Below are 15,509 nucleotides of genomic sequence, written 5' to 3' on the forward strand. Positions count from 1 at the left end.
GGTGTCACCCAGGGCTGGAGCAGGGCAGGGAGGGAAAGAGGGCATGCCACAGACACCCCAAGAAAGGTCCACATCTGGAACATCTGTTTACTCCTCTCTGAACTACCATCTTCCCATCTGTGGAATGGGTTTCCTGGAATCTCAGGACATAGACAGGGCCAGCTAACTCTCACATAACCCTTGGAGACAGGCTCAGGAGACCCATGCCACAGAGAGGAAACCGAGGCCCAGAGACAGTGGGTGGCTTGTCCAAGGTCTCAGATCCAAGAAGGAATAAAGAAAGGATACACACCCAGGTCATCCAGAGCCCAAGATCTTGACTTTTTTGGCCCCTGGGCCAGGGTGAGGCATCAGAGGCACCAGGGCCCAAGAACATATTTCGCTCATTGCACAGACAGGAAAGCTGAGGCCCACAAAGGGCAGAGAACTGTGGGTGAATTAGGGGCAACAAGGTAAGGGCAGGGCCCACGTCCCAGCTGGTGGGTTCAGAGGTGGCCAGGGCCGTGGGACCTGGCCCCAGTCCATATTTCTCCCTCTGATCTTCATATCCAGTTTTCACATGTATCTGCACGGGTTACGCATTTATTTTTATTTTTTTAATTGGACGCTTTTTGATTGTGGTCCTTTGTGGGGTGAGGCTGGAGTAAATGGTAGAACTTGCCCACAGTTGGCTCCTAAGTGTCCCCCTGGGCGGCTCAGGAAGGGTGGGAAAGAAGCACCTCAGAGCCCCCCAGGAAGGCTGGGAGCCCGAGCGCTGGGGCCAGCTCAGCACTGCTTTTCCTCTGTCTCCTCAGAGCCAGAACAAAGCCAAGCAGTGCAAGGACTCAGCCACGGAGGCAGGTACGCGGCCTGGCCCATTTCCTCTGCCCTGGGATGGCAGACCAGATAGGCCTGTCCCTTGCCCCACCCCACACTTTCCTCACCCCGGGGACACACACTCATGCAGGACTGTACAGAGTCATATGCTTACCAGTCTCACACGATCATGCAAGTAAAATAAAAACATTGGTGTTCTTCCTTTTGCCAAGACTGTTCTTGGTACTTTGCATGTTTCAACCAGTCTGCACAACACAGCAGTCCTATGAGATGGCTGCTATAATCGTCCCCCATTTATTTATTTATTTATTTGTTATTTATTTATGTTATTTTTGACAGAGAGAGACAGAGTGTGAGCAGGGGAGGGGCAGAGAGAGAGGAGGACACAGAATCTGAAGCAGGCTCTAGGCTCTGAGCTGTCAGCGCAGAGCCCAACATGGGTTTCGAACTCACAAACCATGAGATCATGACCTGAGCCGAAGTCAGACACTTAGCTGACTGAGCCACCCAGGCACCTCTAATTACATCTCTTTTAAATTTTTAGATTTTCAATTGAAGTATAGTTGACCTACAATATCATATCAATTTCAGGTGTACAACATAGAATCAACAATTATAAACATTGTGCAGTGCTCACCATGATAAGTGTTACTGTCTGTCACCAGTGTCATTACACTATTATTGACTCTTTTCCCTCTGCTGTACTTTTCATCCCTGTGACTTATTTCTTTTATGAATGGAAGTTTACACCTCTTAATCCCCTTTGCCTATTTTGCATCCCCCAACCCCCTGCCCTCTGGCAACCACCAGTTCTCTATTTTTATGACTCTATATCTGTTTTTTGTTGTTGCTGTTTGTTTTTTTAAGTTCCACACATAAAGTGAAATCATATGGCATCTGTTTTTCTCCGTCTGACTTATTTCACTTGGCATCATAACCCTCTAAGTTCATCCGTGTTGTCATGAGTGGCAAGATTTCATTCCTTTTTATGGCTGAGTAATATTCCATTGTACATCTTTATCCATTCATCTATCAATGGACACTTGGTTTGCTTCCACATCTTGACTCTTGTAAATAATGTTGCAGTAAACACAGGGATGCATATATCTTTTTAAATTCGTGTTTTCAGTTTCTTCAGGTAAATACCCAGAGGTAGAATTACTGAATTGGTATTTCCATTTTTAATTTTTGAGGCAGCTCCATACTATTTTCCAGAGTGGCTGCACCAGTTTGCCTTCCCACCAACAGTGCAAGTAGGTTCCCTTTATCTGCATCCTTGCCAACACTTGTTATTTCTTGTTGTTTTTTTGTTTTTTTGTTTTTTTTGTTTTTTTTTTTTGCTACTAGCCATTCTGAGTGGTATGGGATGATATATCATTGTGGTTTTGATTTGCATTTCCCTGATGATTAATGATTTGTGCATCTTTTCAAGTGTCTTTTCGTCATCTGTATGTCATTTTTGGAAAAATGTCTATTCAGGCCTCTGCCTATTTTTAAATCAGATTTTTTTTTTTTTACGTTGAGTTGTATGAGTCCTTTATGTATTTTGGGTATTACCCCCTTATCTTCTCCCATTCATTTGGTTGTCTTTTCATTCTGTTGATCGTTTCCTTTAGCTGTGCAAAAGCTTTTAGTTTGATGTAGTTCCAATTGTTTATTTTCGCTTTTGTTTCCCTTGCCTGAAGAAGCAGATCCAGAAAAGTACTCTTAAGGCTGACATCCAAGAGTTTATTGCCTATGTTTTCTTTCAGGACTTTTATAGTTTCAGGTCTTACATTTAGGCCTTTAACACATTTTGAGTTTATTTTTTTGTATGGTATAAGGAAGTAGTCCAGTTTCATTCTTTTGCATGTAGCTGTCTAGTTTTCCCAATGCCATTTATTGAAGAGACTGTCTTTTCCCCATTGTATATTCTTACCTCCTTTGTTATAGATTAATTGACCATATACACATGAGTTAATTTCTGGGCTCTCTATTCTGTTCCATTGACCTATGGATCTGTTTATGTGTCAGTCCCATACTGTTTTGATTACTATAGCTTTGTGGTATAGTTTGAAGTCTGGGATTGTGATACCTCCAGCTTTGTTCTTTTTTCTCAAGATTGCTTTGGCTGTTTGGGGTCTTTTGTGGTTCCATACAAATTTTAGGATTTGTTCTGGTTCTGTGAAAAATGTTGGTGTTTTGATAGGGTTTGTATTGAATCTGTAGATTTCTTTGGGTAGTGTGACATTTTAATAATATTAATTCTTATAATCCGTGAACATGGAATATCTTTCCATTTATTTATTTGTGTTGTCTTTAATTTCTTTCATTAATGCCTTAGTTTTCAGAGTACAGGTCTCTCATTTCCTTGATTAAATTTATTTTTAGGTACTTTATTCTTTTCGGTGCAATTATAAATGGGATTATTTTCTTAATTTCTCTTTCCACTACTTCATTATTGGTATATGGAGGCACAACAGATTTCTGTGTATTAATTTTGTATTCTGCAACTTTACTATGTTCATTTACTAGTTCTAATAGTTTTTGGTGAAAGCTTTAGGGTTTTCTATGTATAGTATCATGTCATCTGCAAACAGTGACAGTTTTACTGCTTCCATATCATTTTGGGTATTTCTTTTTCCTTTCTCATTGCTGTGGCTAGGACTTCCAATATTATGCTGAATAAAAATGGGCATCCTTGTTGTGTTCCTGATCTTAGAGGAAAAGCTTTCAACTTTTTACCATTGACTGTGGTGTTAGCTGTGGGTTATTATGGTGAAGTATGTTCCCTCTAAACCCACTTTTTGAGAGTTTTTATCATGACTGGATGTTGAGTTTTTTCAAATGGCTTTTCTGCATCTGTTTTTTTCTAGTAGTCTCTTACAATCCTTTGTATTTCTCTGGTGTCGGTTGTAACTTCTCCTCATTCATTTCTGATTTTATTTTTTGAGTTCTCTTTCTTTTTTTGTTGATGAGTCTGGATAAAGGTTTATGAATTTTGTTTATCTTTTCAAAGTAACAGCTCTTAGTTTTATTGACTTTTCTGATTTTTTTAAGTCTCTATTTCATTTATTTTCACTCTCATCTTTATTATTTCCTTCCTTCAACTAACTTTTGGCTTTGTTTGTTCTTTTTCTAGTTCCTTTAGATGTAAGATTAAATTGTTTATTTGAGGTTTTTCTTATTTCTTGAGGTAGGCCTGTATTGGTATAAATTGCCCTCTTAGAATTGCTTCTGCCATCCCTCAAAGATTCTGAAATGTTGTTTCCATTTTTATTCATCTCCAGGTATTTTTTTAATTTCCTTTTTGAATTCTTCATTGACCCATTGGTTGTTTAGCCTCTATGTGTTTGTATTTTTTCCTTGTAATTGGTTTCAAGTTTCATACTGTTGTGATCAGAAAAGATGCTTGGTAGTATTTCAATATTCTTAAATTTACTAAGACTTGTTTTGTGGCCTAACATGTGATCTGTCTATCCTGGAGAATGTTCCATGTGCACTTGAAAAGAATGTGTATTCTGCTGGTTTGGGATGGAATCTTCTGCACATATCTAAGTTCATCTGGCCTAAAGTATCATTCAAAGCCATCATTTCCTTATTGATTTTCTGTCTGGATGATTTACCCATGATGTAAGTGGGTGTAATATCAGTAATATCAGGTGTAAAGTAATATCAGGTGTCCTAATATTATTGTACTTCTCCCTTTGTGTTTGTTATTATTTGCTTTTTATATTTAGGTGTCTCTGAATTGGGTGTGTGGCTATTTACAATTGTTACATCATCTTGTTGGACTGATCCCTTTATCATTGTATAATGCCCTTCTTTGTCTCTTGTTACCATCTTTTTTAAAAGTCTATTTTGCCTCATAGGAGTATTTCTACCCCAGTTGTGTTTTGTTTATTTTGTTTTTGCTTCCATTTGCATGGAATCTTTTTCTATCCTTTCACTTTCAACCTGTGTGTGTCTTTAAGTATGAAATGAATCTCTTCTAGGCAGCATATAGCTGGGTCTTGTTTTTTTATCCATTCAGTCACCCTGTGTCTTTTGACGGGAGCATTTAGTCCATTTATATTTAAAGTAATTATTGACAGGCATGCATTTATTGGCATTTTGTTAACTGTTTCCTGGATGTTTTTGTAGTTTTGCTGTCTTCCCTTGTGGTTTGATGACTGGGTTCTTTTCTCTTTTTGTTTATATTATAGGTTTGGGTTTATGATTATTATGAGGTTCATGTATAACATTCTATGAATAGAGTAATTTATTTTACATTGATGGTCACTTAAGTTCCAACATGTTCTAAAAGCACTACATTTTTACTCCCTCCCCCTACATTTCATATGTATGATGTCATATTTTACATCTTTTTTATTTTGTATATTTCTTGACCAATTTTTGTAGATATAATTGATTATACTGCTTGTCAGGTAGAGTATTCTTGGTTTTACGGTTTTGTTTTGTTTTTGTTTTTCTGTCAGCATTTTATCACTCCCTTCTAGCCTGCAAAATTTCTGCTAAAAAGTCAGCTGATAACTTTGTGGTTTTTCGTGTATATATAACTAGTTGTTTTTCTCCTGCTGCTTTTAAGATTCTCTAGCTTTAATTTTTGACATCGTAATGATTATGTGTTTTGGTGTGGGCCTCCTTGGGTTTGTCTTGTTTGAGGCTCTCTGTGCTTCCTGGACCTGGATGTCTGTTTCCTTCCCCGTGGTAGGGTTGTTTTCAGCTATTATTTCTTCAAATAAGTTTTCTGCTTCCTTCTCTCTTTTCCTTCTGGGACCCCTAAAATGCAAATTTAGGACACCTGATGTTCCAGATGTCCCCTAACCTATCCTCATTTAAAAATTTTTTTGGCTCATTTATTTATTTTGAGAGAGAGAGAGAGAGAGACAGAGCACAAACAAGGGAAGGACAGAGAGAGAGGGAGAGAGAGAATCCCAAGCAGGCTCCTTGCTGTCAGCACAGAGCCTGATGTGGGGCTTGATCTCATGAACTGTGAGATCATGACCTGAGCCAAAATCAGTCAGACGCTCAACTGACCGAGCCACCCAGATGCCCCATAACCTATCCTCATTTAAAAAGTTATTTTCTTGGGGTGTCTGGGTGGCTCAGTTGGTTAAGTGTCCGACTTAGGCTCAGGTCATGATCTCACGGTTCATGAGTTCAAGCCCCGTGTCGCGCTCCGTGCTGACAGCTCAGAGCCTGGAGCCTGCTTCACATTCTATGTCTCCTTCCCTCTCTGCCCCTCCCCCACTCGTGCTCTGTCTCTGTCTCTCAAAAATGAATAAACATAAAAAAATTAAAAATAAATAAAAATAAAAACTTATTTTTTTTGATGTTCCACTTGGATATTTTCTACAACCTTATCTGTAATTTTGCATCCCCTAATCTGCTGTGGATTGCCTCTAGTGTATTTTTCATTTAGTTATTACATTCTTCAGCTCTGTTTGGTTCTTTTTTTAATATCTTCTATCTCTTTAAGTTCTGAGTTTATCCACTCTTCTCTCAAGTGTGGTGAGCATTTTTATGACTATTACTTTGAACTCTTTAACATGTAGACTGCTTATCTTTATTTCATTTAGTTCTTTTTCTGAGGTTTTGTCTTGTTCTTTCATTTGAAACATATTCCTCTATCTCTCCATTTTGTCTGACTGTGCTTGTTTCTATGTGTTAGGTAAGTCAGCTATGTATGTCTTGTGGGTCCCAATAGGACAATCCTTCCTGGTCACTAGAACCAGGACTCTAGAGGTATCCCCTGTGTGGGCTGCTTATATCCTCCTATTGTGACTTGGCTGTGACTGCTGCAGGCTTACTGATGGGCAGGACTGGCCACCAGCATGGCCAGCTGAGAGGCTTGGCTGCAGCTGCTGCAGGTGTGCTGGTGGGTGAGGTTAGCCCTCAGCACAGCTGGCTGAGTGGCTTGGCCACACTGTTGAATCCTTTTTTTAAGCAAATGAGTAAACTGAGACACAGAGAGGTTAAGTACTTACCCAAGGCCACACAGCTAAGAAGTGGTGGTGAATGCATTTCAACCCAGTCTATCTGGCTCCAGAGTCCAGGACTTTCACAACCACCATCATGGGAGACAGACCTGTTCATCATCTCTCTCTTATACACACACACACACACACACACACACACACACACACAGCCTTCTCTGGGTTTCTGTCTCCTCTATCCTTCATCTGATGCCAGAACCTTCCCAACACGCTTCATCTCTGTTGGTACACCTCCTAGGGCAGAGAGCTCACCCCTATTGCCCCCTGAAAATGTTCTCCCTTTTTCTCTGCTTCTCCCAGAACCCAGCTGCTGACTTGGCTGGCAGATGGGTGTCCCTCAGATTTCTGGGAACGGAGGTCATGGAACCCAGCCTGCTGGGTTCCAACTCAACAGCTCCCCTGCTCTACCCCACCCCCCCTTCAATGCTGCCCTTTCCAAGCCTCAGTTTCCCATCTAGAAATTGTGAGAGGGTAGGACCTGGGGGTGGCAAAAGGTTTGGACTCTGATCTTGAGGTGTGGGCTCTACTGCAGCCCTGGGCAGCTCAGAGCACAGCAGGGAGCTAAGAGTCACCTCCAAAAAGAGCAGTACCAGAGTAAGTGGTCCTGACAGGCTTTTGGATGAGGCACCAGAAGCCAGGGCAGGTCTCTCTGAGGCAGGAGGAGGGACTCCGAGGACTTGGGGCAGGAGGGCACTTTGTGCAGGGGCACTGCGGGAGCAAAGGGGTGGAGGTTGGGGGTGGGTGTCTAGGCCTTGACCTCCCTGAGGACCACCTGTGCTTCCAGAGCGAGTGTACAGGCAGAACATCGAGCAGTTGGAGAAGGTGCGGGGTGAGTGGGAGCAGGAGCACCGGACCACTTGTGAGGTGAGTGACTGTGGGCATGAGGCCTGCTTCTCCTGCTGCAAAATGAGAAGGTTGTCCATCCCTCCAGCTGCTTCATGGGGGAAAGTGAGGCAGTAGTGGGAGGAAGACCTCATTCTTTCATTCATTCACCCATCTGCTCTCTCCCCAGGCCCTGTGCTGGGCCCCTGTCCCAGGGAGCTCCCCATCTGGCTTTATGCCCTGATGGGGAGGCAGGCATCCTTCACCCCTTTTTGCTGAAGCTGGCCCTCAGGCTCAGAAAAAGCCCATAGCTTCCCTGGGTCCTGCTGGTGGACAAGACCTGGGAGATAGGCCTTAGGACTCCGGGTCCAGTGCTCCTCTCACAACAATGCCCAAGGGCTTTTTTTCTAGCATGTGATGGAGACTGGAGGAAGGGTGAGGGCAGGAACCAGAAGCCTCAGGGGCTGGCACAAAGGTGGGGGTGGGGATCCTCCAAGAAGGGCATTTCCTTTGGACTTGGCTTTCAGCAGGGGGTGCGTGTGGCTACTGAGTGCCATGGTAGCTGAGTGGGGCCCAGTCTGGCCTGACCCCTGCGAGCCCCTCCTCACTTCTCACCTCCATCCCATCTCCACCTCGCAGGCTTTCCAGCTGCAAGAGTTTGATCGATTGACCATCCTTCGCAATGCCCTGTGGGTGCACTGTAACCAGCTCTCCTTGCAGTGTGTCAAGGACGATGAGGTGGGGGACTAAGGACAGGGCGGGGCAGAGAGTGAGCTGGGGGTGGAGGTGTGCAGATAGGGCAGACTCCAGGCAACAGCATGCCCAGGTCCGAGTCCATCAACAAACAGCTCAGGGCTTAGCCTCTGCCCCTGGGGCCCCAAAGGACAGGGGACTCAGTACAAGGCCCTGGTCTCCTTGCCTGGAAGACTGTTGTTGTGGTTACCCTGGCATCTGCCTCTTTGCTCACCCCTGCTCCCAGGTCCTTGGCTCTGCTCTCAAGGCCACAGAGCACCTGCTCCCTGTTGGGGTCAGAAGGGAGCTTCTGCCTTCTGACACTGCCCCTCAGAGGTTTGCAGAGAGGCTGGAGGACACTGGGCTGCTCTACTCCAGGCCTGGTGCTTGTAAGAGCCAAGGTCCAGTCCCTCCTCTGCCCCCAACTCCCTGGGGTGTCCTGGTTCCCCTTACTGAACTCTACATGCCAGGAGTGTTGGGGTGGGTTCCCCCAGCAGAGAGGGGCCCCCACTTCCACACGAGGGGCTCTGACCTCTGTTAGTGGAGCCTGAGAGCCATGAGCTCTCTTGAGGCAGCCCAGACTCCCTGATGCCCACTGCTGTTACTTGCCTGAACCCTTCTGCCTGGACCACGGACTGGTGGTCTCCTTGTGGCAGAGGAAGGAATGGGGGCTTTGGATCCTCCCATTAATGCAAAGCCTGGCTACACTGAATTCTTGCTCTGCAACCTTGGGCAAATCACTTCCCCTTTCTGAGTTTCCTCATTTATAAAATGGGGAAAGTGGTGTCTTCTTCAGAGGACAGGAGTGAGATAACTCCCTTGCATAGGACCTTGTGCACAATAGGTGTTCAGGAAGTAGAAGAAGCTGTCAGCCAGGGTTCTGACCTCTCAGTTCCACGCCAAGGCCCCCAAATACAGGCACTGAGCTGTGCGCACAGGGCCCGTGAGGAGGCTGGTGGGGTGGAGGCCCCTGGCCAGAGTTCACACCCACTGAGGAGCAGGGCTTTGAAGAGGGTAGTCCCCAAGGTGAGGCCTGATCCCTCAGCCTCTGCTCTTGCCCACTGCCAGCTCTACGAGGAGGTGCGGGTGACGCTAGAAGGCTGCAGCGTGGAAGCCGACATCGATGGCTTCATCCAGGCCAAGAGCACAGGCACTGAGCCCCCGGGTGAGGCCCGGCCTGCAGGTAGACAGCCTCTGGGGCCAGGCCCATCTGTCCCTAAGAGGCCTGGCCCCAGTTCTCTGAGCCTCAACTGCCAGAACAAGGCTCACAGCTCCCTTCTGGGTGAAGGAGCCTGGGCCAGACCCCAAGGAGGGGTCAGGGATGGGGCAGCCCCCTGGTCAGGGCCCTGGCCTGCTGCCTCCTCTGAGGCAGAGATGGCACAGTGCTTAAGAACACAACTCTCAGAAGGGGAAATGGAGGCGGGAGCCTTCTTACAGCCGGTTTGGTTCCACTAAATCATGAGCCCAGAATATTTGATCTCAGTGGTGCCCACAGTGGGGTGTGTCTCGTCAAAGTGAGAGAGGCCCCCTCTCTAAGCACCGAGGCAGGCTAGGGCCAGAGTGGGTAAGTGGGGCCCCCATCTGGGTCTCTGGATGGGGACAAGTCGGGTATCAGGTGGTGCAGGTCCCGCCTGCCCTGCCCTCGGTCACCCTGGGCCTCACAGGCTTGCTGCCCACAGCTCCGGTGCCCTACCAGAACTATTACGATCGGGAGGTCGCGCCCTCATCCGGCAGCCCTGGCGTACAACCATCGTGCGGCGTGATAAAGAGGTGAGGTGCCAGATGGGGCTGAGGAAGTGCCAGGAAGTGGGTCCGGCCCCTCCTCCTCCAAGTGTTTCTTCCACGTGTATTTACTGAGCACCTACAGCTGGCCTAGTGCTGGGTTTAGGTGTTGGGCATTCTTTGGGGACAGGACAGCCTCATTTTGGACTCATGACACCTTCAGTCCAAAGGGACCCAGACATTAAGCAAATAATCACACCCCATTTACTTGCCGGTGACTGCGCTCAGAGCTCCAGGGAGGCCCCAGGCTGGCTTCCTTGTCCCTTGGACCCTGCTGCTAGCCTGGATTGGTACCCTGGACTGTCATGCTGCGGCAGTAACACTCCTGCTCGTGCAGGATCAGGACACAAGAGCAGACCTTATAGACAGTTCTCTGGGAGAATTCCCCAGGCCTTTCAGGGCCCCTTCCCTGGCCTGGCCGCAGAGGATCCTAGTGCCATGCATTACTGTGTCACCTGCACAAGTCCCTTCTCCAGGTCCAGAGCCCAGAAGTCATTGGGGTCAGACTCAGAATCCAAAGACCCTCTCGGTTCAGGCCTTGGGTGACAATGGTGACAGCTCATTGAGAGCACCCAGGTTCCTGAGGGGGACACGTGCCCTGTGTGCGTGTGTGGGAGGAGTCTGCATCTGTGGGTTTCATGTGGTGCCTGTGCCCCACTCCCACCCCGAGGCCCCTGTGATGCCCTCTCTCCATCCAGCCTCGTGCAGAGAAGGCCCTGCCTTCAGGAGGTAGGTAAGGATGAGGATGGGGTTGATGGACCTCTCAGCTCCCTGAGGACAGCTTATCTCTGAGGCTTCGGGAACTCCTGAAGCCTCCCCTGTGGGACACCTCTGGAGACAGGGAGTGACCACCTGTGCTCAGAGCGGGGGCACAGCATGCCCCTCCAGGAACCGTGAGAAAGCAAAGGCCCCAAGGGAGGGCAGTCACACCCTCACAGTCTTAGTGTAGTCTTGGGGGACTCAGGCCTCCCTGCAACCCTAGGAAGGACCTGGGTCTCAGCACAGATGGTCATTTAAACACCTGATGGAAAAGCTCACCTGGGACAGCGTCAAGAAAGGACTGACACGGGTGCCTTGATGAGAGAGCGGTCCCACCAGGTGGAGGAGGCCTGGCTACTGGAGGGGATGGGCAGGAGCCAAAGCAGGGGAGAGCTAGAAGCCACGTACAGCTGAGGAGGGGTGGGCCAGTGGCCGGGAAGTGAGTAAAGTGTCACAGGTATAGACAAAGCTGGGGAAATGGGCAGCAGCCTCCATGAGCTCTGCTCCTCCCAGCCACAACCCTGCCGACTTTTACCCTGACTCTGGGTAGGGGCAGGACTCTGTCATTGGTGCTGAACCTGCACAGCCCGTATCATCATCAGACCAGGTCCACACACCCATGTCCATGTGTTTCTATCCTGGGCATGTATCCTGGGCAGCCCCCCTGCACCTCACAATCACTCACAGGCTATGCCTTGCACCATTTCTGTCCGTTAAAGCTTTCTTTCAGGGGGCACCTAGGTGGCTCAGTCAGTTAAGCATCCGACGTCAGCTCAGGTCATGCCTGGGATTCTCTCCCCTCCCCTCCCCCATTTGCTCTTTCTTTCTCTCTCTCAAAATAAATGAATAAACTTAAATAAAGCTGTCTTTCAGGACTCAACCCCACCTGGAAGCCTTTCCAGAGGCTAGGAATAGCATCAGCCTCTACTTACACAGCCCTCAGCACTGCCTGCTTTGTGGGTACCCACGTCTGTCTCCCCAATGCCCCCAGGGTCTGCCTCTTGCTGGCTCTGGTCTTTTTATGCAGCAAACCTTCATGGCTGCCGCTCAGTCCAGGCATGAGCCAGGCACAAGGGAAGGGGTGAATTAGCCTGGCACTGTTTCCTGGTGCTATGTACATTGGAGTCCCTACTTCCCATGGTCAGGGAATGGCTGGGCTGGCCAGGTCATGGTGGAGCGCAGGGAGGAGGTCTGACTGGGCCCAGGCAGGTGAAGGTCCCAGCAAGGCCCAAGCGGGCTGAACTCTAGAGGGCAGCCCCTTCACCTGTGGGGGTTAGAAGGAGGATGGAGCAGAGGTCTGGGGGCTCAGGGCCTTGGGAATGCAGTGAGGAGGGCCTGCAAAAAGCAGGCTGAGGAGGCTTAGAAGGGTGAGGCAGGGGAAGGACCACCCTCAGGCCTGATGGGCTCTCATGTCACTCTGTGCCTAGAGGCCAGATGGCCCCAGCCCTGGGGCTTTGCTGAATCCCTCTCCCTCCCTACCTGCTTTGCTTCTTGCCCCCAGGTTCTCCGGGCTGCTACACGGAAGTCCCAAGACCACATCATTGGCAGCCTCTGCAGGTTACTGGGAGTGATGTGGGGGCCCCCAAGCAACTGAGCCCAGGGGAAAGGAGAGGACTCCTTTGTGGCACAGACGGGTTCTCTGCTTTTGGGGGGAGGCTGAGCCAAGTCAGGAGAAGCTCCGTGCCAGGGGGGCCTCCGGGATCACTGCCTTTGAAAGGGGTAGGCTCCAAGCCTCACCTTGCTCTCCGCCTCCACAGAGACCCTGACCCCAACCCCTGAACGGAGTGAGGTTGTCTACTCTGCCATCACGGTGCAGGAGGCGCCGGGCCCCCCAAGCGTGCCAGCACAGGGCTACAGGGTGCTCTACGACTACACGGCCCAGGTGAGGCCCTCACCCCCTCTCCTCAGGCAGGCACAGGCAGGCCAGAGTGTGGAGTGAGCTGGGGCATGTGCCCCTAGAATAGCCCCCAGCACTTGGCAGTGGCTGTGTATCTGCCTAGCAAATGTGGAACGGGTACGAGGGCCTGTGCCCGAAACTGTTCTCACACACACGCGGTGTCCAGGCATTCACGGACACTGTGTGCCTGGGTGTGCATGTGCAGGCACGCTGACAGCACCTGGGGCAACCTGCAGGAGATGGACCAAGGGTCAGACTCTGTGCCCTCAGACTGGGGCCACAGGTGCCAAGAACGAGACCTCGGGTTGGTCTTCTGAGGTCCATGGGGAAAGGATGGGTCGAGAGGCCATAGGACGGGTGCTCTGAGATCCTTGAGAGTCCAATCTGCTCCCTGCTTTGGTGGGTGTTGTAGAGCCCCCCTCAGTCCACACAGAGGGAAGCCAAGAATCCCCTCGGGGCAGGCAGGCTGTGCCCTGGGTTGTGCAGACTCCCAAAGCCTGGTTTTCGGTCAGAGGGGGGACAGGCCAGGAGAATGGGAGTGTGCTTGCATGACAGGGGCTGGCTCAGCAGCAGTGGGGAGGCTGTGTGCGGTGCGCCTGAGAAGGCTCGGAGCGTGACGAACACACCTGACTGTGTAAGCAGAGCTGGGAAAGTGGGCAGCAGGGGGGAAAGTGGGGGAAGAAGCCCCAGGGTGAGGAAGGCCTAAAAATAACAAACCAAGGAGGGCAGGAGGCCGAGTCCCACAAGACACTCCACACGCTACATGTCTCTGGAGGCTGCCCCAGCCAGAGCAGCCTCGTCTTGTGGCTCCAGGAGGCCAGGTACGGCTCTGAAGACCTGGCCCACCGGGGAGACAAGTTCCCATTTACTGCCTGGGGTGGGGGTGCCCACCAGAGCCCCCCTGAAAGGGCCGCTCCAGCCCAATGCACTTTTATTCTCTTGCCCAGAATTCCGACGAGTTGAATATCTCTGCGGGAGACATCCTGGAAGTCATCCTGGAAGGGGAGGACGGTTGGTGGACAGTGGAACGGAATGGGCAGCGTGGCTTCGTCCCTGGTTCCTACCTGGAGAAGCTCTGAGGAAGGGGCAGCAGCCCCCACCTGGACCTGCCCTGCCCTGGGGCCAGCAGAGTCCTCACTGCTGCCCCAGCCTTGCTGGGGCCCTAAGACCAAGCCTACACCCCAGGACGGATGCTGGAGGCTCCCTGAGCAGTCTCTCCCACAGGGAATAAAGGAGTGCATTTTTTTCTCAGTCTGTGGGGGTCCCTTTCACTCTTTCTCCTGCCCCTGTGTCCAAGTACATCGTCCAAGATGAGGGAAAGGAGTGAATGGAGAAGTCCAGGGGAGCAGAGCTCACTTACTTCCAGTGTTATCACTAAGGCCCGGGCCAGTCCTGTCGCAAAGTCTGCTGGGGAGGGAGAAGAGCCCTGGCCCCAGTCTGGGAACTCCCACGCTGCCAGGGAGACACATTCACACACAGGCCAATGGGAGAAGGCTGTAGGGGTCGGGATGGGGGATGGCGATGAGCATGTGCTCAAGAGACCTGGGATGGGGGACCATACTTTCTGGGGGCAGAGGGACTGGAAAGGAGTCTCAGAAGGGCAGTAGCAGACAGGGCACAGAGAAAAGAGCATCAGGGTGGGGTAAACGTGTGAGCACAGGATGGAGGTGGGAATGCCTGGAACATTCTGGGGATGAGCCAAGCTCAGTCTGGGGAGGAAATAGGTGATGGGTCCACTGAAGGTAAAGGGACCAGAGTGCAGAGTCAACAGGCTTGGAGCCTTGTGGGTGCAAGCGACCCTATCTTCCAGACCCAGCTGAGGCTCAGGGAAGGCACGACTGCCTGTGCCGCTCCATCAAACATGGCATGTCCCACCCAGGTAGGGGCTCCAGAGCCCACGCAGGCTGGCCCTGGGCCCTGAGGTTGCCGGGCTCTCAGGCCCCCAGAAACACAACTTCCACTGCTGGCCAAGGCCTGCCAAAGCCCTGCTCTGGCCACAGTAGGTGCCATCATTGCCAAAGATGTTGGGAGTGGGTGCTGGGGAGAGAGCCCGTGGGAACCAGTGGCTCCTCATTCCTGGCACTCCCCCACTCAACTGTGGGGACCCCAACACTGCCAGCACAACAGGCGCGACCAAAGGGGGTGGCAGGGGACACAGCGTTCTTCTGCACTGGGCACACCTTGAGAGATACTGCCGAGGAGAGTCACTATCCCCTGAAGGCAGCTTTCTCTAGGACCGTTACTTCACTTATTCATAAACTTGTATGGCCCGCCCCATACGAGCAAGAGGAGTAAACCTCAGTCTTGCTTTACTCAAGGAGCTCACGACCCAGTCAAGGGGACCAAACAGCCCAGAAAGTTAATGACAGTACAGGAAATGTCCTGAGGTTCATAGCAGTCATGAGACTTCTGGGAATAGGTGACCCAAGAGAAGCCAAGGAAACAGAAAGGCTGTTCCCAGAGAAAAAAGAGGGCTCCTTTCTTCTTCTGCCTGCCTCTGGTAGCCCACAATGGGCCGGAGAGGGCTCATGTGTGTGATGGAGAAGGGAGTGAGGGTCAGCACTGGAATCCCCCAGGATTTAGAACTAGAAGATACTCTGGGAGAATCTAATCTGACCTCCTGCACAATGCCCTGCCTGCCACCACTGGGTACCCCAGTCGGCATCAACATCCCTGGTGACAGGCAGCATCCATGAAGGCCCATATGCCCGGGCAAATGTCAG

General features: G+C 50.0%; 1 protein-coding gene across 3 annotated transcripts in view; it reads left to right on the top strand.

The window, feature by feature from the left end:
* PSTPIP1 (proline-serine-threonine phosphatase interacting protein 1) overlaps positions 1-14,040 on the top strand; it is a 46,795-nt gene extending 32,755 nt beyond the window's left edge. For all 3 annotated transcript variants that reach the window (XM_042941321.1, XM_042941322.1, XM_042941324.1), the window contains 8 exons: positions 795-840; positions 7,579-7,658; positions 8,256-8,354; positions 9,417-9,513; positions 10,028-10,118; positions 12,391-12,446; positions 12,647-12,771; positions 13,734-14,040. In XM_042941321.1, coding sequence (XP_042797255.1) covers positions 795-840; positions 7,579-7,658; positions 8,256-8,354; positions 9,417-9,513; positions 10,028-10,118; positions 12,391-12,446; positions 12,647-12,771; positions 13,734-13,865 — 726 coding nt within the window. In that variant the 3' untranslated portion in view covers positions 13,866-14,040. The remainder of the gene's footprint in view (positions 1-794; positions 841-7,578; positions 7,659-8,255; positions 8,355-9,416; positions 9,514-10,027; positions 10,119-12,390; positions 12,447-12,646; positions 12,772-13,733) is intronic.
* The last annotated feature ends 1,469 nt before the right edge of the window (positions 14,041-15,509 follow it).

Source organism: Panthera leo, chromosome B3 (assembly GCF_018350215.1).
Source record: "Panthera leo isolate Ple1 chromosome B3, P.leo_Ple1_pat1.1, whole genome shotgun sequence".
NCBI lineage: Eukaryota > Metazoa > Chordata > Mammalia > Carnivora > Felidae > Panthera > Panthera leo.